Source organism: Jaculus jaculus, chromosome 6 (assembly GCF_020740685.1).
Source record: "Jaculus jaculus isolate mJacJac1 chromosome 6, mJacJac1.mat.Y.cur, whole genome shotgun sequence".
Taxonomy (NCBI): domain Eukaryota; kingdom Metazoa; phylum Chordata; class Mammalia; order Rodentia; family Dipodidae; genus Jaculus; species Jaculus jaculus.
Window position 1 is genome coordinate 93,745,639 of NC_059107.1, and position 22,933 is coordinate 93,768,571.

The window sequence follows — 22,933 nt, forward strand, 5'->3', positions numbered from 1 at the left end:
GCCTCCTGAGTGCTGGGATTAAAGGCATATGAGAAGTCCTTAGGCTTTGCAGGTAAGTGCTTTAACCCCTAAGCCATCTCTCCAGCTTGGTATTTTGCTTTGTTTTGATTTTTTTTTTAATTTTTTTTTGTTTATTTTATTTATTTATTTGAGAGCAACAGACACAGAGAAAGAGGCAGAGAGAGAAAGAGGCAGAGAGAGAAAGAATGGGCGCGCCAGGGCTTCTAGCCACTGCAAACAAACTCCAGACACATGCGCCCCCTTGTGCATCTGGCTAACGTGGGTCCTGGGGAATTGAGCCTTGAACTGGGGTCCTTAGGCGTCACAGGCAAGTGCTTAACTGCTAAACCATCTCTCTAGCCCTGTTTTGATTTGTTTTGGGGGAAGGGTCTCACTCTAGCCCAGGCTGACCTGGAATTTACTCTGTATTTCCTGACTGGCCTTAACCTCATAGTAAGCCTCCTACCTCTGCCTCCCAAGGGCTGGGATTAATGGTGTGTGCTACTATGTCTGGCTTAATTCATTTATTTTTGAGACAGGGTCTTGCTACTTTGTAGCCCAATCTGCCCTGTTTCATTTTCCTGCCTCAACATCCTAGGTATTGGTATTATAGGCTGCACTATTACATGTTCCACTTCTTTTTTTCATTTTTTATTTATTTAATTTACTTTTTTTTTTTTGAGGTAGGGTCTCGCACTAACCCAGGCTGACTTGGAATTCACTATGGAGTCTCAGGGTGGCCTTGAACTCATGGTGATCCTCCTATTTTCTGCCCCCCAAGTGCTGGGATTAAAGGTGTGCACCACCACACCCTGTATTTCAGCTTTTTTTGTTTGTTTGTTTGAGGTAGGGTCTCACTCTTGCCCAGGCTGACCTGAGATTCACTATGTAGTCCTAGGCTGGCCTTGAACTCACAGTAATCCTCCTACCTTGGCTTCTTGAGTGCTGGGATTAAAGGCATGCACCACCATACCAGGCAATTATTTAACATTTTTCTCTCTCTCTCCCTCCTAGAAAGTAAACTCAAACTGAGCATGAGGCTGGAGAGATGGCTCAGCAGTTAACACGATTGCCTGTAAAGCCAAAGGACCCAGGTTTGATTCCCTAGTACCTAGGTAAGTCAGATGCACAAGGTGGCTCATGTGTCCCGAGTTTGTTTGCAGTGGCTGGAGGCTCTGGCATGCTCATTCTCTCCCACCCCCTACCTCTTTTTTTTTTTTTTTTTCTCTCTCTCTCTCTCAAATAAATAAAAAAAAATAAAATATTTTTTAAAAAACTGGGCATGGAGGCTCACAAATATAACCCCGCACTGAGAAGACTGAAGTAGGAGGACAACTGTGAGCTCCAGGCCGGCCTGGGTTACAGCGTGAGTTCAAGGCTGTCCTAAGACTAAGGGTCTACCTCAAACCACCATCCCTCTCCTCCAAAAAACAAAAGCCAACAAAAAGTAAGTACCTGGTCAATTTTGCCCACCAATGTCTTCCCAGAGCTACAAAAGCACGTGGCTCATGATAAAGAACAATGCCTACTTGCTGGGTAAGGAAACCTCTTAGAAATGAAAACTGGGGCAATTACTTAGACCAAATGTATGAGAGGTATTTTTCTATTTTCTTTCTCTCTTTTTTTGTTTTTTGGTTTTCAGGTAGGGTTTTACTCTAGCCCAGGCTGACCTGGAATTCACTATGTCATCATCTCAGGGTGGCCTCAAACTCACAGAGACACTCCTCCTACCTTTGCCTCCGGAGTGCTGGGATTAAAGGCATGTGCCATCACACCCAGCTGAGAGGGTATTTTTCTATTTTGGGGGCGGGGAGGAGGGTTCAAGGTAGGGTCTCACTCTAGCCCAGGCTGATCTGGAACTCACTCTGCGGTCCCAGGCAGGCCTCAAACGTATGGCAAGAAAGGACACTTTTCATCTGTTTATCTGGCACAAATGTGTGTGCGCACATCCATGTATATGTGGGTGCACATATGTGCAGGTACACATCGAGGCCAGAAAACAGTCTCAGGTGTCATTCTTTAGGTATATTTTCTTTTTGAGACGCTAGCCTGGAGCTTACCAACTAAGCTACACTGTCTGGCCAGCAAACCCGAGACCCACCCATCTTTGCCTCCCCAGCCTGGGCTGGGACTGCATGCATGCACCACCACACGTGGCATTTTTATGTGGGTTTTGGGAACTGAACTCAGGTCCTCATGCTTGTGAGCAAGTACTGTACTGACTGAGCTACCTCTCCAAGCCCCATGGCTGGAATTTTTCAAAATGTTTTGATAAGAGGTGTTTATCTGGGACAGTAATATGAAGAACTCCTAAATCTATACCCACTTGAAAATCTAACTCTAATTGATACTTCAACAGCAATTACATACCGGCCTTTTAATGCATTAAAAAGTCTGATTCCATCTGCAGGGCCACAGATTTGGATCACATCATCTCTAGTTAGTTTCAATAAATCTGCCCCTGGAATAAATTTAAGAAAATAGATGATAAAGGCAAAAATTCCTTTTGTAAATGACTTAAAATGGGCTCTGCTACAAGGACAACTCATCACCAGTATGTTATTATCATAACCTTTTTTTTTTTTTTCCCTTCAAGGTAGGGTACTGCTCTATCCCAGGCTGATCTGGAAGTCACTATGTAGTCTCTAGCTGGCTTTGAACTCAGAGCAGCCCTCCTATGTTGGCCTCCCAAGTGCTGGGATGAAAGGCATGACCTCCACACTGGCAACCACAAATTTTCATATGACAAATAGGGCCCTCAAGATCTAGCCCGTGCCTCCTCTCTTATCTCAGTTCTCATCCAGTTAACTTCACTGAGCCCTGTGCTTTCTTCAGATTGATAGTGCTCGAGCGAGATCCTCTTCCCACCCGAAAGTTCTTGTCATCACAAAAAACATCTGACACAGACCCTCTCTTCATTGCTCGAGATTCATCTCACACATCATGTCTGTTCCCTTCCATCGAGCCCTCCTGTGAACAGCTCACTTCATAAACACTTATCTAGTAGGATTTTATTCTGATTTTTCTTTTCTACAGATGATAAAGGAGCTATCTGATTAGGAAGTATGCCTCATCAATAAGTGTATTTCTATGTAGCTGGTGTCAAATAAAAGTGAATTGGGTTAAGTAAAATATAACATAGTGATTGATATCAAAGGAAAAATTTCAGGCTACTCACAAATGACTTTTGAAAAAAATACTATATGGGATATACATTTTAAAAAGTGTTATAAAGCCGGGCATGGTGACACACACCTTTAATCCCAGCGCTCAGGAGGCAGAGGTAGGAGGATTGCTGTGAGTTCGAGGCCAGCCTGAGACTACATAGTGAATTTCAGGTCACGTTGGGCTAGAGAGAGACCCTATCTTGAAAAACCAAAAACAAACAAACAAACAAAACAAAACAAACAAACAAACAAAAAAAAATTTACTCCATATTACACTTTTAGACTTTTTTGTTTGTTTTTTTCAAGGTAGGGTCACACTTTAGCCCAGGATGACCTGAAATTCACTATGTAGTCTTAGGCTGGCCTCAAACTCGCAGCAATCCTCCTACCTCTGCCTCCCAGAGTGCTGGGATTAAAGGCATGCACCACCATGCCCAGCAAGTAAGCATTTTTTAAAAATTAAAATTAGTAAACAACTACTACTTTTAAAATTAAAATGAGTACAAACTAAGAGGTGTTTCTTAAATATTTCACAATACAGTTGTACCAAGTGGAAAAATCTGAGGTGTTTGATGAAATTCATTTTATCAGAAAAAATGCAGATATCTCTCTCTGACACACACACACCTTTCACATGGATATCAAGAAGCCGTAAAATACAAATGAATATCCTGCTGCAGGGGAAGACAAAAGGAAAAGCAAATTTAACCTGAGAAGTTGGTGAAAAGCCTTGTGAATGTGGAAAACCGGTTTCGATGCAACCACTGCTGAGCTTCCTGAGGTGTGGTTGTTGGCAAAAGGTTCTGAAAGGAAGAAAGCATTTTTTGGTAACTGAATAGATTCATCTGTTACTTCCTTAGGTAACACATAGCCAAACACGCCCACACCCCCATGATCTGACAGACCTCGTTTGTTTGGAAACTGTTGATAGTGTATCAGTCTTTCTCTAACAATGAAGGGTACACACAGAGTCCTCTCCTCATTTTCCCACTGGACTGTAAGCTCTTCAAATTCAAGGGTCATTATAGTGGGGGCTGTGCAGTGGCTCAGGTGAGAAGATCACTTAAGCCTACAAACTGGAGACCAAAAAGCTGGGTGTGGTAGCTCACACCTTTACTCCCAGCACTTGGGAGGTGGAGGTAGGAGGATTGACATGAGTTCAAGGCCACTCAGACTACATAGTGAATTCCAGGTCAGCCTGAGCTAGAGTGAGACCCTACCTCAAGAAATAAAAAACAAGGCAGAGCCAGGCATGGTAGGACATGCCTTTAATCCTAGCATTTGGGAGGCCAAGGTAGGAGGATCACCATGAGTTCAAGGACACCCTGAGACCACAGAATGAATTCTAGGTCAGCCTGGGTTAGAGCAAGACCCTACCTCAAAAAAACAACAAAACAAAACAAAAGGTGAAGTAGTGCATGCCTATAATCCCAACTCTTGGGAAGCTGAGGCAGGAGGATTCCTGTGAATTTGAGGCCAGTCTGTGATGCACAGAGAAATCTTGTCTTAAAAAAGTCCAAGATCCAGGCTGGAGAGATGGCATAGCGGTTAAGCGATTGCCTGTGAAGCCTAAGGACCCCGGTTCGAGGCTCGATTCTCCAGGACCCACGTTAGCCAGATGCACAAGGGGGCGCACGCGTCTGGAGTTCGTTTGCAGTGGCTGGAAGCCCTGGCGCGCCCATTCTCTCTCTCTCTCCCTATCTGCCTCTTTCTCTCTGTGTCACTCTCAAATAAATAAATAAAAATGAACAAAAAAAAATTAAAAAAAAAAAAAGTCCAAGATCCTGCCCTACTTGGTTTGTTCTAATTCCTAGCCTAATCTCTGGCTCAGCATTGCAACTGAGTGAATTTTGTTATGCGAATAAATGAATGGATAATAGCCCCTGGCCCCGGACAGAAGCAGAGTCACAACATACTAGATATCAGACAACAGACACTCAGCTTGAGACTTACATCTGTGGCTGGAGGGGGAGGCTCTGGCTGGTGGCTGGGCGAACCATTTCTAAAGAAACATTGAAAATGGAAGGGTGAGTCTGAGATACACACCAGGGTTCATTATCTCATTCTTCATCTTCAGCTACAGAGTCCAAAGAATCTGCCTTTTCTTAAAACATGCTTATTCTTTGGCCCAATATTTCAGTAGTGTTAACCTAAAATCTTCAGGGGAAGAGGAATAAGCTATGTCATTGGTAATCCTTTTTTTTTTTTTTTTTTTTGTAGCTCCTATTTATTTATTTATTTATTCTCAATTTTTATTAACATTTTCCATGATTATAAAAAATATCCCATGGTAATATCCCCCCCAACTTTCCCCTTTGAAATTCCATTCTCCACCATATACCCTCCCCATCTCAATCAGTCTCTACTTTATTTTGATGTCATGATCCTTTCCCCCTCTTATGATGGTCTTGTGTAGATAGTGTCAGGCACTATGTAATCCTTTTTTATTACTGAAGATGCTAAGGAAAAAAAATACCAAAATTTCAGTAAATTGAATCTGACAGCTAAATTATGGCATAATGAATACTTACAAGGGGTTAAAGCTATAGCTCAGGAAAAAAAAAAAAAAAAAAAAAGATATAGCTCAGCAGTAAAGTGCTTGCCTAGCATGGATAAGGCCAAGTGGGGACAGGGAGACAAAAAAAGAAAAGAATATTTACAACAGTATTACTAAAATAAAAACACTAGGATATAAAAATCCTACCACCTTACTGCTACTACTATACATCACTGCTCTATTACGTAAGTAAGCAGGCACAAACATATACATTAAAAAAAAAAAAAAAGAAATCAGAAGAGGGGCTGGAGAGATGGCTTAGTGGTTAAGGCGCTTGCCTGCAAAGCCAAGGACCCCGGTTCAATTCCCCAGGACCCACATAAGCCAGATGCTCAAGGTGGACCATGTGTGTGGAGTTCATTTGCAGTGGTTGAAGGCCCTGGTGTGCCCATTCTCTCTCTCTCTTCCCCCTCTTTCTTTCTCTCAAATAAATAAATAAATAAAATATATTTTTTAAAAAAATCAGAAGAAAATTTACACAATGCAAAATAATCATATACTTTTACGTGAAGAACCTGTTTTTCCCCTTGCACATGCTAGGTAGTCTCTATAGCACTGACCTACCCCAACCCCCCAAAAAACAATTTTATTTTATTTTAAATTTTATTTATTTATTTATTTGAGAGCGACAGACACAGAGAGAAAGACAGGTAGAGGGAGAGAGAGAGAATGGGCGCGCCAGGGCTTCCAGCCTCTGCAAACGAACTCCAGACGTGTGCGCCCCCTTATGCATCTGGGTAACGTGGGACCTGGGGAATCGAGCCTCGAACCGGGGTCCTTAGGCTTCACAGGCAAGCGCTTAACCGCTAAGCCATCTCTCCAGCCCTTATTTTATTTTTATGAGGTAGAATCTCACTCTAGCCCAGGCTGACCTAGAATTCACTATGTAGTCTTAGGGTGGCCTTGAACTCTCAGCAATTCTCCTATGTCTGCCTCCCTAGTGCTGGGATTAAAGGCATGCGCTACCATGCCTAGCTAATTTTTTGTTTTAAGCCGGGCTTCATGCTAGCCCAGGCTGACATGGAACTCACTCCATAGCCCAAGCTGGCCTCAGATTCATGAGAATTCTCATACTTTGGCCTCCTGAGCACTGGGATTAGAGGTGTGAGCCACCATGCCCTACTAAAACATTATTTATTTTTCTCAATTTTTATTAACATTTTCCATGATTATAAAAATAAAACATTATTTAAAAAAAAAAAAGCTTCCAAGTTAGTGCCCATTTGTGATTCCAGAGCTGCATCATCTACATCTTTGGCTTCTCTCTGCACTTTGTCTAATACATGCTTCCTTTGTAAGGGAAAAGGCTGAGTGAGGCTAGCAGTGAAATGCAGCAAGAGGAGGGTCTGAAAGCACAAATTAGGCTGCAGAGAACATGTGAACCTGCCTGTTTATGAGTGGAACACATCACTTTTGTGGATGGTAAGAAATGTCCCCAACCCCCAAAAAAGATCCTTTCTTAGCCAGATGTAGTGGTACATGATGGCAGTCCCAACTACCTAGAAAGCTGAAGCAGGAGGATCACTTTGTTTTAGCCTAGGAGTTCAAGGCCAGACTAGACAATATAGCTAATATTCTATAGGAAGAACAAATAAACAAACACACAAGCAAAGACAAGTGTGGTGATGGTGGCACTGCATGCCTATAATCACATCCCGTGTAAGGCTGAGGCAGCAGACTGCTGCAAATTCAAGTTCAACCCGGGCTGGATAGTGAATGCAAAGCCAGCCCAGGGTACACAGTGAGGTCCTGTCTCAAAAGAACAAACAAGGGGTTGGGGAGATGGCTCAGCAGTTAAAGGCATTTCCTTTGCAAGGCCTGCCAGCCAGGTTCAGTTCAGCCACTCAGATAATGCTGGACAAAAAAAAAGTGGCACAAGCTAGGCTTGGTGGTGCACCCAGGAGACAGAGGTGGGAGAACCACTGTGAGTTCAAGGCCAGCCAGAGACTACATACTGAATTTCAGGTCAGTCTGGGCTAGAGCAAGACCCTACCTCAAAAAAAACCTGAAAATTAAAGCGGGGGTGGGGGGAGTGCTGGAGAGATGACTTTGCAGTTAACCCATAACTGCAAAGCCTAAGGACGCAGGTTCGAGTCTCCCCAGAACCCACATAAGCCAGATGCACATGGTGGCGAAAGCGTCTTGAGCTCATTTGCAATAGCAGAAGCCCTGGCACACCCATTATCTTTCTCTCTCTCATAAATAAATAAAATAAAATAAACGGGGGGTTGGAGTGATGGCTCAGTGATTAAGGCATAATTGAGGGTCAACTCCCCAATATCCACGTAAAACCAGAAGCACAAAAAGGCACATGCATTTCGTTTGCAGTAGCTGGAGGCCCTGGCACACCCACACCATTCTGTCTGTATGTTACTCTTCTCTCTATCTCTGCTTGCACACCCAGCTTTTATATATATATATACATGTATATATATGTATATATATTTTAGGGCTGGAGAGATGGCTTAGCAGTTAAGGCATTTTCCTGCAAAGCCAAAGGACCTCGGTTCGATTCCCCAGGATCCACGTAAGCCAGATGCACAAGGTGGCGCATGTGCCTGGAGTTGGTTTGCAGTGGCTGGAATCCCTGGCGTGTCCATTCTCTCTCTCTTTCTGCCCCTCTCGCTCTCTCAAATAAATAAATAAATAAATAGGTAAATAAGTTAAAATAATATTTTGTTATTTATTTATTTATTTGAGAGAACAAGAGAGGGAAAGAGAGAGACAGAGAGACAGAATGGGCGCACCAGGGCCTCCCGCCACTGCAAACTAACTCCAAGCACATGGGCCACCTTGTGCATCTGGCTTACGTTGGCCCTAGGGAATAGAACCGAGGTCCTTTGGCCTTGCGGGCAAATGCCTTAACTGCTAAGCCATCTCTCCAGCCCAATAAAAATATTTTTAAAAAAAAGTTTTAAAAGTGGTGGGGCATTCTGCTTCCAATGGCAAAAGGCCTTGGTGTGACCATATACACACATATGAAATAAACTACAATAAAAGAACAGCAAAGCTGGGCATGGTGGCACATGCCTTTAATGCCAGCAGGGAGGCAAAGGTAGTAGGGGTTGCTCTGAGTTCAAGGCCACCCTGAGACTACATAGTGAAGTCCAAGTCAGTCTGGGCTAGAGTGAGACCCTACCTGAAAAAACAAAAACCAATAAACAACAACAACAAAAGGCTAGAGGTTGAAGAGATGGCTTAGTGGTTAAGGTGCTTGCCTGCGAAGCATAAGGAACCATGTTTGACTCTCCAGATCCCACGTTGGCCAGATGCACAAAGGTGAGGCAAGTGAAAGGTCACACATGTCCACTAGGTGGCGCTAGCATCTGGAGTTCGATTTCAGTGGCTGAGGCCCTGGCTGGTGCTCGCAGGCACGTGCTCTCCCTCTCTGTTTTCCCCCTCCCCTTCTCTAAAAAAAAAAAACCAAAACATTTTTGTTTCATATGTGAATATTAAAGTTTTTTTTGTGTTTTTTTTTTGAGGTAGGGTCTCACTCTATCCCTAACTGACCTGGATCTCATGGTAGTCCCAGGCTAGCCTCAAACTTATGGCCACCCTCCTACCTCTGCCTCCCTAGTGCTGGGATTAAAGGTATGTGTCACCATACCCAAAAGTTTTAAAAAGTAATGTGAGTCAAAGTGTGCAAATTTCTAAGGAGAAAGGATTATATAAAGTTTCTGTTTCTGGCCTGGAGTGATGGCTCAGCAGTTAAAGGTACTTGCTTGCAAAGCCTGATGGCCTGGGTTCAATTCCCCACTACCCATGTAGAGCCAGATGTACAAAGTGGTGCATACATCTACAGTTTGTTTGAAGTCTTGCAAATAAATAATAAATAAAATATATTAAAGTTTCTGTCTCCTGGGCTGGAGGGATGGCTTAGTGGTTAAGGTGTTTGTTTGCAAAGCCAAAGAATCCAGGTTTGATTCCCCAGGACCCACATTAGTCAGAGGTACAAGGGGGCACACATGTCTGGAGTTTGTTTGCAATGGCTGGAGGCCCTGGTGTGCCCATTCTCTCTCTCTCCCCTTTTCTCTGTCAAATAAATAAATAAAAATAAAATATTTTAAAGTTTCTCACTCTTTTGAGGATAATCTAAACCTCAGTTAATATAAAAATTGGTTGAAGACTGATCAAATAGAAGTACTTATTTAGAAAAAGCTCCTTTATGGAAACATAATGGAAAAAATACGTATTTATTACAAGCACAATCTAATTTCCTTGTTTAGACTTACCCTTCCCCAAGAGAAAAACTGCTATGGGAGCTGTTGAAGCCAGGTGATGGGGAGTTGCTGACATACGTGATCTCAGGCCACGGAGAACACTGAAAACAAAGAGTGACTTAGGTCATGACGGCACACTGCGTCTACTGTTCCAGCAAGACACTGACACTCGACAGCACATCTCAGACAAGAGGGTAAATGCACACCAAGTCAGAAGTTATTGTTTCTCCTGTATGACTGAAAACTAAGGACATGGGGATGTGGCTTAGTGATGGAGTGTTTGCCTTACATGCACAAAATCTCAGGTTTGATTCCCAGCACACACCCCCCCCAAAAAAAAAACAAAAAAAAAACAGGTGAAGTGGGGAGGAGAGGACAGGAAAAGAGAGTAAAATTGATGGGCTAAAATCCCTTTTACCTCTGTGAGTATGGTTGTTTCATATGAAGGCTGGTATTTCTCCTTTTCATGTGGTGTTCTTTTCTCCATTTTCTCTCTGTCTGTTTTTTGTTTTCTGTCAGCACCTTTGGGCTGAAATAAGAAATACATTGTTTTAAATGCAATATTCACATTTTGACTCAACAACATTACTTTTAAAAATTTAAGTATCAGCTGGGCGTGGTGGGCACACACCTTTAATCTCAGCACTCAGGAGGCAGAGGTAGGAGGATCACCATGAGTCTGAGGCCACCCTGAAACTACATAGTGAATTCCAGGTCAGCCTGAGCTAGAGTGAGACCCTATCTCAAAAAAACAAAACAAAACAAACAAAAAAAATATGCATAATGATGTGAAAACATTTGATAGTGTTGGAAAAGTATGACAGATAGAAAGATCTCTAAAACATGTAGTAGAATCCCATTTATGTTCAAAGAAAGTAAATACGTGTGCCTTGACACATGCATGTGCATACAAGCATAGAAGGGGCCAGAAGCATGCACACCAAGGGCTGACGACAGCTACCTCAGAGGGGAGGCTATGGAGTCAGTGCAAGAATGGTAAGAGACATGACAGTGCTGCGTCCCAGGACCTTTTACGTCACTGAACGCACTTTTGTTACCTTTCCTCTTCTTTAACCGCACGTGTGCGGGCGTGCATATATGTGTGTGGGGGGGTGTCAGACGCACACATCTGCGTGAGCACGGATATGGAGGCAGAGGAGAGCGGCAGGTGTCCTCCTCTACCAGTCACCTGTGTGTTTCCTTAGACAGTCTCTCACTGAACCTGAAGCTGCTGTGTTTTGGTCACGCGCGTTGACCAGTGAACCCCAGTGATTCTCTGGTCACTGCTCACTGTACGGTTGGAGTTACAGGTATGCATCACCCAGCTGTTTACATGGGTGATAGAGAATCAAATTTCAGGAAAATCAGTTCCGTTCAGGCCCTCATGCCTGCGTGGCAAGTGCTCTTACTCAGTCACCTCCCCAGCCCTATTATTTTTCTCCTTGACACAGGGTCTTGTTATGCACATGACCTGTATCACCTTGAACTCACTGTGCAGCCTAGGCTAGTCTAAACTTACAGCAATTTTCCCAGGTGCTGGGTGACAGGCATGGACCACCATGCCAAAGTTGAGTTTCTTGCAATGAGAATATGTTTATCCATGTGATGGTGTGGTAGTGCACCTGTAATTCCACTACATGGAGGTAAGGACAGGAGGACCAGGAGCTCAAGGTCATTCCAAACTACTCAGCAAGTATGAGGCCAGCCTGAGTTATATGATACCCTGTCTCAAAAAACAAGGGGGTGGGTGGGGAGAGGGGTTGGAGGGATGGCTTACCAGTTAAGGCACTTGCCTGCAAAGCCAAAGGACCCAGGTTCATTTCCCCAGGACCCATGTAATCCAGACACACAAGGTGGTGCATGCATCTGGAGTTTGTTGGCAATGGCTGGAAGTCCTGGCATGCCCATTCTCTGCCTCTCTCTCAAGTGAATAAACAAATAAAACTAAAAGAAATATACACATAAAGCCTGGCATGGGGCAAGCTTTTAATCCCAGCACTTGGGAGGCAGAGGTAGGAGACTCACTGGGAGTTCAATGCCAGGCTGAGCTACAGTGAGACCCTACCTCAGAAAATGAAGATAAAATAAATACTAAAATAAAGAAAAATTACATGTATGAATGTAAGCAAGTGAGTCTACTCTCCATAACTGTAAGATTTACAAGAGCATAAAACTTAACAGGTTTCCATGAGAATCCATTATTTTGTTTGTGACCTTTGCCCACTTCTCATTAGCCCATGTCCAATCTCACATAAACTACCCTAAGAAGCATCTCAACAATGATTTCTTTTTCTTTTTTTTTTTTTCCTGAGGTAGGGTCTCACTCTAGCTCAGGATGACCTGGAATTAACTCTGTAGTCTCAGGGTGGCCTCGAACTCACAGCGATCCTCTTACCTCTGCCTCCCAAGTGCTGGGATTAAAGGTGTGTGCCTGGCGCATGCCCGGCTCGCAATGATTTCAAGGACTGTGGCTTACACAGAGTTTGCATTTGCATGCCTTGGCGCCGCAGGCTAACACAGAATAGGTTTTGAGGGCCCCACAAGGCCTAGGAGTACCTTGAAGACTTTGATCTGGCAGCTGGCTGAATGTAGGTGCTCAGTGTACTCGCCATTCTCATTCTCCTTGAACGTGTCAATTTGAACTCGGAATGGTACCCCTTTTTCTCCACCATGTTTCCTCATAGTAAACTCTGTGCTGATGCAATGCACCTGAAAGGGAAAGGGATGCAATTATCAAGGCCCAGTACTGCTAGCCAGCCAAACCAGAAATGTTTTGATTTTTTTTTTTTTTTTGTATTACTAACAGCAAAACCTTTTTTATTTATTCTACCAGGCTCAGCTCAGCAAAACCTTTGATAGGCATTTATGATCACTTATTAAAAGAAAATTTAGCCAGGTGTGGTGGCACATACCTTTAATCCCAGCACTCAAGAGGCAGAGGTAGGAGTATTGTCATAAATTCGAGGCCACCCTGAGATGACATAGTGAATTCCAGGTCAGCCTGGACTAGAGTGAGACCCTACCTTGAAAAAACAAACAAAAAAAAGAAAGAAAATTTAGCTGGGTGTATGGTATACACCTTTAATCCCAGCACCCCAAGTGGCAGAGGTAGGTGGATCACTGTAAGTGTAAGGCCAACTTAAGGCTACACAATATATTCCAGGTCAGCCTGGGCTAGAGTGAGACCTTACCAAAAAAAGGAAAAAAACAAACAAACAACAACAAAAAAAAAAACAACCACAGGCTGGAGAGATGGCTTAATGGTTAAGGAGCTTGCCTGCAAAGTCAAAGGACCCAGAGAAGCCAGGTGCACAAGTGGCACATGCATCTGGAGTTCATTTACAGCAGCTAGAAGCCCTAGCACCCCCATTCTCATTCTCTCTGCCTCTCTCTCTTTCTCTTAAATAAATAAAAATAAAATATTTTTTAAAACTTTTAATCTTTTATGTCTAATAATGTCATGAGAACAATTTAAATGATTTACAAATATAAGCAAAATAAGTTGACCGATCTAATGTTATCAAAAGCTACAGTGAGGAACCAAATTATTAATTGCTTCAGACAATACAGAGTTAAAAACCAAAGAGAAATGATTTCTACAGAGGAGGCACAAACCAGGCTGGGAAAACAATGACTATGAAGGCTTACAGATATGGCAGGGGAAGTATTTGCTTGGCTAACGTGTACAACTGATGAGTTGTAATAGTGGAACCTTGTTTAACTGACCACTTACAAGCTTGGATAAATTGCTGAATTACTCTAAGCCTCAAAGACTATTTCTAGTCCTTAAAATCATGTGTACAAAGTATTAACACATTCACTATCTCAATGCTAAGTGTTCAATAAACTACTGGCTATAATTACTACATATAAAAAGTTTTGAGGGGCTGGAAAGATGGCTTTGCCTGCAAAACCAAAGGACCCAGGTTTGATTCGCCGGTATTCCTGTAAAGCCAGATGCACAAAGTGGTGCATGTATCTGGAATTCATTTGCAGCAGCTGGAGGCCTGATGTGCCCATTCTCTCTGACTCTTTTCTCTCTTTCTGCTTCCAAATAAGTCAAAATTTTTTAAAGAAGAGTTTTGAGAAATCTACCAAAGGGATGTAATCATATGTGCAAATCAAAATTTAAATTACAGCTGTTCAAAGTAACTTTATGAATAACAGTGGGAAAAATTAGCCGGGCGGGGTGGCACATGCCTTTAATCCCAGCACTCAGGAGGCAGAAATAAGAGGATCACTGTGAGTTTGAGGCCAGCCCGGGACTATAGACTGAGTTCCAGGTCAGCCTAGGCTAGGTTGAGACCCTACTTTAAAAAAAAATACTCAGGCATGGTGGCGCACACCTTTAATCCTAGCACTCAGGAGGCAGAGGTAGGAGGATTGCTGTGAGTTTGAGGCCATGCTAAAACTACGTTGTAAATTCCAGGTCAGCCTGAGCTACAGCAAGACCCTGCCTCAAAAACAAAATAAAAATGAGACAAAAAAGACAATCTATTTGTTAAAAAAATTGGTATGTAGCTGGGTGTGGTGGCGCACGCCTTTAATTCCAGCACTCAGGAGGCAGAGGTAGGAGGATCACTGTGAGTTCAAGGCCACCCTGAGACTACATAGTGAATTCTAGGTAAACCTGGGCTAGAGTGAGACCCTACCTCAAAAAGCAAAAAAAAAAAAAAAAAAAAAAAAAAAAACAACAAAAATAGGTAAACTGTAATACATCCAAAGAATGAATGACGTACTTTGTAACCATTAGGAAATATTTTGGAGAGAAACAAGTAAATTAAGTTAGGGAACTTAAAAAAATTTCAGAGCCGGGCGTGGTGGCGCACGCCTTTAATCCCAGCACTTGGGAGGCAGAGGTAGGAGGATCGCCATGAGTTTGAGGCCACCCTGAGACTCCATAGTGAATTCCAGGTCAGCCTGGGCTACAGTGAGACCCTACCTCGAAAAACCAAAAAAAATAAAAAAAATAAAATTTTCAGAAACTCCTCAGTGCTCAGTGACATATTGAGGTACCTGCACTTGACAGACTAGAACCCTGAAAAAAATCCAAATGTACGGACATAGCTCAATGGAAGAATATATGCTAAACATGCACAAGGCCCTGGGTTCAATCCTCAGCACACCTACTATCTTATTCTCCAAGAAACAAACTGGCAATAAGAGGTACTCTTTATAAGTGTAATGGCATTTGCAATGCCTTACCTGAATGAACACAGATGTCCTCTTTGCGGGGTCCCACAGGAACTCCACTGTATTTAGCTGGGTTGGATTGGCCCTAGGATCGATTATACCCACAGACATTGGGATATCTGAGGGGAAAAAAAAAAAAAAAGGAAATCACTGAACAATTCTGAGCTCCTTGTTTTTGCTTTACTTTCTTTTTTTTTTTTTTGGTTTTTCGAGGTAGGGTCTCACTCTGGCTCAGGCTGACCTGGAATTCACTATGTAGTCTCAGGGTGGCCTCGAACTCTCGGAAATCCTCCTACCTCTGCCTCCCGAGTGCTGGGATTAAAGGCGTGCGCCACCACGCCCGGCTTGCTTTACTTTCTTTATGATGGACTCTTGAGACACTGCCTAGGATGATCTCGAACTCCTGAGCTCAAGTGATCCTCCTGTCTCAGTTTTAGTAGCCTGGGGCATTAGGCATGTGCCAACTTACCCAAGGCTACTTGGTTTTAAATAATAAAGCAACTGATTACCATAGATTACCATAATACTCTATTTCTCAAAAAAATCTTTTCATAAGATGAGACAGCTGTGTTGTTAAGGTGATAGAATGCTAAAAGATTTTATTTATTTGTACATGGGGAATGCCAGAGTCTCTTGTTGCTGCAAACAAATGCCCATTTGGCTTTACATGGGTGACTAGGGAATTGAACCCAGGCTGGCAGGTTTTGCAAACAAGTGCCTTTAACTGCTGCAGCTCTACTATTATGAAAATTGTAATTTTTTAAAAATTTATTTATTTGAGAGCGACAGACACAGAGAGAAAGACAGATAGAGGGAGAGAGAGAGAATGGGCGCGCCAGGGCTTCCAGCCTCTGCAAACGAACTCCAGACGCGTGTGACCCCTTGTGCATCTGGCTAACGTGGGACCTGAGGAACCGAGCCTTGAACTGGGGTCCTTAGGCTTCACAGGCAAGTGCTTAACCGCTAAGCCATCTCTCCAGCCCTGTAATTTTTTTTTTGAGACAGTATCTCACCATTGTAGTCCAGACTGGCCTGAGACTCACAATCCTCTTGCTTCTGCCTTCTTTGAGCTGAGGTTAGAAAATTGCGTTATTGTCAAAACCACATTAGAGTGTTATAGAAGTGTCTGTGAAAGGCAGAAAACATTCAAGGCTGGAGAGATGGCTCAGTGTTCAAGATTCAATTCCCCAGCATCCATGTAAAGAAGAATGAAAAAGTGGTGCTTGTGCAGGCTGGAGGGATGGCTTAGCGGTTAAGGCGTTTGCCTGCAAAGCCAGAGGACCCAGGTTCAATTCCTCAGGACCCACGTTAGTCAGCTACACAAGGAGGTGTACACATCTGGAGTTTGTTTGCAGTGGCTGGAAGCCCTGGCACACCCATTCTCTCTCTCTTTCTCTCTCTCTCTCCCCCTCTCTTTCTCTGTCAAATAAATAAATAAAAATAAATTTTTTTTTTTTAAAAAGTGGTACTTGTGCCTGGCAATTGTTTGCAACAGCAAAAGATCCTGGCATGCACCCCCCACTACCCCAATGCATAAATAAATAAGTAAAAAAGATGAATGCTTATCTGATAGCTCTGTATTTTGTTATGGAAGTCAAAAGAAAAAAGTATTTTACCTCAGAAATTAAAGTTAAATTAAAAAAGTACTTTAATGTTAAAAAAAAAAAGATGGATGCTGACTTGCAAGTCATCCAACAATCCTGTAACAAGTCTGTCTGTCTATTTTTTTTGGGGGGGGATTCAAGTAAAGGCTCACTCTAGCCCAAGCTGAACTGGAACTCACTCTGTAGTCCCAGGATGGCCTTGAACTTACAGCACTCCTCCTACCTCTTCCTACCAAGATGTGAGGTTAAAGGTGAGTGCTACCACGCCCAGCTCCTGTAACAAATCTTGCAGTGAAGAGGAAATAAAAACTCATGGGTAGTTCCCTAGCAGTGTGCTCCTGCTCGTGTGAGATGGATAGTAGAGAATACTGCGGAGGACCAGAACACATCAATACATCAAGAACAAACGGCTGGAAAGATTGCTCAGTGGTTAAGGCATGTGCATGTAAAGCCTAATGTGCCACAGCTCAATTCCCCAGTACCCACACAAAGCCATACATGCACAAGGTGGCATATGCATCTGAAGTTTCTTTGCAACAGCTGGAGAACCTGACACACCCATTCTCTCTCTGTGTGCAAATAAATAAAAACATTAAAGAGAGAGCGAGCGCAAGTGAGCACAAGGGCTGACTGTGTACCGTGAAGTGGGTCTCCTCCCCCTTATCTTCACCAGGCCCAGAAGTCAGGACAGAGCAAGTGGTGACACGAATATTGCTATCACAGACAGCCAGAAAAACCAGCTCCAGGGAGATGGTGGCAGACACTACGTTCACTCAAACCTCGTCAAACCAAAGACCCAGAGTCTATAGAGAAAGCAAAGTAAATCAGATCCCTTTCTTACTCGCCAAGGTTCAGGAGATGGAAAGATTGTAGGTGCTGGTATTATTCCCTACCCTCCTAATAACCTCACTGAAGAAGACCCTCAACAGATTTGGGGCAGGAGTGGGGGACTCTAAGAGTACAACCCCCAAAAAATAAAAAATAGAAAACAAATTCATGGGCTTTAGTTAGAACCTAGCTTTGTAATGCACATGGCAGATAGCTCAAGTATCATTTTCTTGTTTCAACTACTAGTATTCAAACTGAGGCGAAATAAGCGTACGTGATATTGTTTGCTAGCACAGCTGTTATTATTTTGGCATCAGTAGCGCAAGCAAAAAAAAAGCAATGAGTAGGTTCCACTCCATTGTATTAGATGTGTTAGAGTCATCTTAAGGTTAGTTAACCATAAAGATCTTGATCTATCTGTATGAGAACCAGTGGTTTCTCAGGTAAAATTCATAGCATTTAAACTTGTTTAATAGCTATGCTTTCCAGCAGGAAATATTAAATAATTATATTTATAGATGACAGGATTAAGGTATGTTCACAGAAAGAGACTGCATGTTTGATCTATTAAGATCCTTCTCATATTTTATTATTTAGGAAAAGCAGTATTCAAGTATAGAAAAGTGGGTTGGAATACTCTGAGCCATGTGCTCCCAAACTCCTGCTATCAACATAGGGACTGACTGAGGCCTTCACGACCCAACAGTGAACACCATCACCCCACTGAGGAAGGCTCCCAGGATAATGAGAGTCAGGGCAAGGAAATAAAACACTGTAACCTATTATAAAAGTAAATTAAAAAAAAAAGTCCTATTAGGCAAACTAGCAACTAATCTGGTCCTCAAACAGAAACTTTTAGCATGTTGGGGGAAAAAAATCTGGTCTGCTATATATACAAAACAAAATAGGGGCTGGAGAGATTATTTAGTGGTTAAGGTGCTTGCCTGTGAAGCCTAAGAATGCATGTTCAAATCTCCAGGTCCCACATAGCCAGATGCACAGTGACGCAAGCGTGTAATGTCACACATGCACACAAGGGGATGCACACATATGGGGTCTGTTCACAGCAGCTGAAAGGCTCTGGCACACCCATTTCCTCTACCTGCCTCTCTCTCAAAAATAAAATAATAGGACCAGAAGGATGGCTCAGCAGTTAAGGCATTTGCCTTCAAAGCCAAAGGGCCTTGGTTTAATTCCCCAGGACCCACGTTAGCCAGATGCACAAAGGGGAGCATGTGTCTGGAATTTGTTTGCAGTGGCTGGAGGCCCTGGCACACCCATTCTCTCTCTCTGTCTCCCTCTTTTTCTTTCAAATAAATAAATAAATAAAAATTAAACAAATAATAATAAATAAGTCAGGTGTGGTGGCGTACGCCTTTAATCCCAGCACTTGGGAGGCAGAGATAGGAGGATCACTGTGAGTTTGAGGCCACCCTGAGACTACATAGTGAATTCCAGGTCAGCCTGGGCTAGAGTGAGAACCTACCTTGAAATCCTCCCCTAATTGCTAAAATAACAAATTTTATGCATTAAAACATGCTTTAGAGTTGGGCATGGTGGTTCATGCCATTAATTCCAACACTCAATAGACTGAAGTAGGACTGTCATGAGTCTGAGGCTAGCCTGGGCTAGAGTGAAACTATGCCTCAAAAATACCAACCTCCCCCCCAAAAAAACCCCAAGCAACCAACAAATTAAACAAGAAAAAATCCACCCATATTACAATTTAATTTATTTTTTTTTTATTTTTTTAGGTAGGGTCTCTCTCTAGCCCAGGCTGACCTGGAATTCACTATGTAGTCTCAGGCTGGTCTCAAACTCACAGTAATCCTCCTACCTCTGCCTCCTGAGTGCTGGGATTAGAGGCGTGCACCACCACGTTCGGCCTTAAAATATTTTTTAATTTGCATATGTATGGATGTATATGGACACGCTAGAGTCTCTTGCACTGCAAATGAACTCCAGAAGCTTGTGTCACATTTTGCATCTGGCTCTTCGTGGGCACTGGGGAATTGAACCTAGGCTGGTAAGCTTTGCAAGCAAGTGCCTTTAATTGCTGAGCCATGTCCCTAGCACCCTCCTCCCCCCACCACTCACTATAGCTCAGACAGATCTAGAACTTACTATGTAGTTCTGACTGGCCTCAAACTCACATTGATCCCCCCACCCCCGCCAAAGTGGTGGGGATATAAATGTAAACAATTGCACCGAGCTACAAATGAATTTTTAAAACTTATGTCCACTCATTCATTTGCACGTGTGTGTGTGTGTGTGTGTGCGCGCATGTGCGCACATGTGTGCACATACACACGTACCAGGGTATCTTGCCACTGCAAATGAATGCCAGTTGGGCTTTATGTGGTGGCTGGGGACTGAATACAGGCTTGTAAGCAAAGGCCTTTAACAGCTTGGCCGTCTTCTCAACCCCTAGGAATGATTTTTTTATTTAGTAAGCAGGCACTTCCATGTTCACACTACTGTGTGCCTCTAAAGTACATGAACCAAGGTAAATGTCACAGACAGAAAATCAACTCTAAGATTCTAACTCACCTATGTCGAGAATCCGATCTCCTGGGCGGTTCCACCTCCAGCCCTCCAACTGCTGGTGCTCAGTGTACTGTAGCCTCCTGTCATGGAACACCACGCGGAATATGCTCTAAAAAGAACCAAGGGTATTAGGAGGGTGTCCTGAAAATCGGTGCAGGCAAAGGGAACTTAGGCGAGTCACTGTAGTTGGTTTCTAGACACGCTGTACACGCTCTCTTTCTTGACCCCCGTCTCCCTCTAAGACAGGCACCATGCCAAGCTCTAGGTCTGCATGTACTCTTTAAGTTCTCACATGCAGTCAGGTCTCCCTCTAGCCCAGGCTGACCTGAAACCCACTCGGCAGTTCCAGACTGGTTTTGAACTCACAACAATCCTCCTACCTCAGCCTCCCAGGTGCTAGGATTAGAGGTGTGCCCCACCATGGCCGGCACACATACCATCTTTGTTGGAAATGGAAATTTTTCGTTCTGGGGTTGGGGTTTAGAGGCAGTCTTGCTATTTTGCCCAGGTGCTATCAGACTCTCAATCCTCCTGTTTAGCCTCCCAAGTGCTGGGATCATACATAATCTTTCTATTTAACTACTATCACCATATTTAAAATGTTGAAGACTCCCATGTAAAGGGTTTTATTCTTTTCTTCTTTTTGTGAGACCGGGTCTCACTATATAGCCCAGACTGGTCCCAATCTCACTATATATCCTGCTCAGGCTATCTTTGAACTTGTGATCCTCTTGCCTCTGCTTCCTAAGTGCTGGGATCATAGGTGTGCTTTGAAAGCCTTTCCTTATGCTTTTGCTGTCATGCCACATAACACCCAGCTCAGCCTTTCAGGCTAAAAAACTTAACATGTCCCCTACTTGCCAATGCTTCATACAACCTGAGTACTGAGGGCTGGTGAGGCCTAACCCAGCAACTTTCCTTGTGTCCATTTACTTTGTGGAGGTGCCTGTTCATTTCTCTCACCACCTTTCACAACTACTGATAGCACTCCTCTGGCCCACGTGTGCTGTGGGTTCTAAAATCCTTGTCAGTCTACAAAGAGAACAGCTAGTCATCACCAGTACATGCAGATTGATGCGGTTTAATTTTTTAAAAATTCCATGTATAAAGAATATGCATGGTCTCTTTCATTAGGCAATCCTAAAAGGAAGATCACTTAGTCTAACTTAACAAAGCCAATATCCTTTGCCTGCTGAGAAGAATGTTACTGGTACATGTGAGTCCACACCTTCAGCTCTGAGCACACAAAACAAGGATGAGAACCCTGACCAGGTTTTCGTGGATGACTCAACCTGAGCTGCCAGTGACCCAGCTTACTTTCAGAGATCAACTAAGCAAAGGAGAGAATTAATCAGTAGTTTCTGTTCTCCTTGTTTTAAGGCCACGTACCAAAGAGCCACTGAAGTTTATCTCAACATCTCAAGGACTGGTTGGAAGTATATGTAGCTCAGTGGCAGACTGCCCACCTAGCACTTTATGAGGCTTTGAGTTCTATCCCCAAGACCACGCCCCCCCCCCACAGTATGTTTACTACTTCACAGGGACTACCCTGAACATGGGCTTTTAGAACTCTGAAAAATCCATATGAACAGGAAGACTTACTCCGACCCTACCAAAATAAGACATCAGCTTATATCCCACCCAGCCAATTCTGGCAGATAAAAGCTATCACCATGATCCAGATGTGGTGGCGCACATCTTTAATCCCAGTACTTGGGGGGCAGAGGTAGGAGGATTGCTTTGAGTTCGAGGCCAGCCTGAAACTGCATAATGAATTCCAGGTCAGCCTGGGCTAGAGTGAGCCCCTACCTCAATAAATAAACAAATAAATAAGAAAGAAAAAAAAGGGAGGCTGAAGAGATGGCTCAGTACTTAAGGTGCTTGCCTGCAAAGCCTAACAACCAGGGTTCTATTCCCTAATACCCACATAAAACCAGATGCACAAAGTACCAATTGTATCTGGAATTTGTTTGCAGTGGCTACAGGCCCTGGTATGCCCATTCTCTCTCTCTCTCTCTTTCTACTTGCAAATAAATAAATAAAATATTTAAAAACAAAGAGCTGGGGAGAGGGCTCAATGGTTAAAGACACTTGCCTGCAAAGCCTGACAGCCTGGGCTTGATTCCCCAGTACCCATGTAGAGCCACACGCACAAAGTGGCACATGTGTCTGCAGTTTGTTTGCAGTGGCACTACGCCCTGACCAATCAATCCTCATTCACTCCCGTCCTCCCTTCCTACTTGCAAATAAATAAATAAAAATATTAAAACTAAACTAAAAACAGAAACCAAAATGTTCAGAAAGAGTGGGCTCTGGGCTCAGGGAGGGGCTACCTCAAGCACACCATGCAGAACAACACGGGAGGGGGGGCGTCTGGGGCTCTTCTGTCCCCATGTGCATGTGCGCGGGACACGTGCAACTGGGAACATGCACGCACACACTATATATACGTGTGTCACTCACATACACAAGGCAAAAATAAAAAATAAAACAGTCAGTAAAATGATATTGTGCGGAATGGGCTAGTCATTTTCTTTTACCTTCACCAATTTGCCATTAATTTCTGGAAGTTCTCCAAGTTTCCTATTGTCTAGCATTCGGATCTCATAAGACTGCCCTAGAAGAGAGAGTAATTACAGATTTTACCTATCACAAATTACCATACTCAAGCCTCAGAAAGAAATGAATACAGCTGGTTGACTACACAGGATGACATTATTAGTAACTAGAAACTAAGCACTAGGCCAAGTACCTCCACATATCATTGCCTGTAATTACATACAACTTTCTAGGACAGCATCAGTCCCATCCTAACAG

At 43.2% G+C, this 22,933-nt stretch overlaps 1 protein-coding gene across 2 annotated transcripts in view; it reads right to left on the reverse strand.

Moving 5' to 3' along the window:
- The window catches only part of Tfcp2 (transcription factor CP2), a 62,505-nt gene that overhangs the window by 20,449 nt on the left and 19,123 nt on the right, over positions 1 to 22,933 (reverse strand). For both annotated transcript variants that reach the window (XM_004649834.2, XM_004649833.2), the window contains exons 3-11: positions 22,657 to 22,733; positions 20,120 to 20,225; positions 15,150 to 15,256; positions 12,501 to 12,653; positions 10,363 to 10,473; positions 9,957 to 10,045; positions 5,121 to 5,169; positions 3,877 to 3,970; positions 2,371 to 2,461 (exon numbers count right to left, since the gene is read on the reverse strand). In XM_004649834.2, the coding sequence (XP_004649891.2) occupies positions 2,371 to 2,461; positions 3,877 to 3,970; positions 5,121 to 5,169; positions 9,957 to 10,045; positions 10,363 to 10,473; positions 12,501 to 12,653; positions 15,150 to 15,256; positions 20,120 to 20,225; positions 22,657 to 22,733 (877 nt within the window). The remainder of the gene's footprint in view (positions 1 to 2,370; positions 2,462 to 3,876; positions 3,971 to 5,120; positions 5,170 to 9,956; positions 10,046 to 10,362; positions 10,474 to 12,500; positions 12,654 to 15,149; positions 15,257 to 20,119; positions 20,226 to 22,656; positions 22,734 to 22,933) is intronic.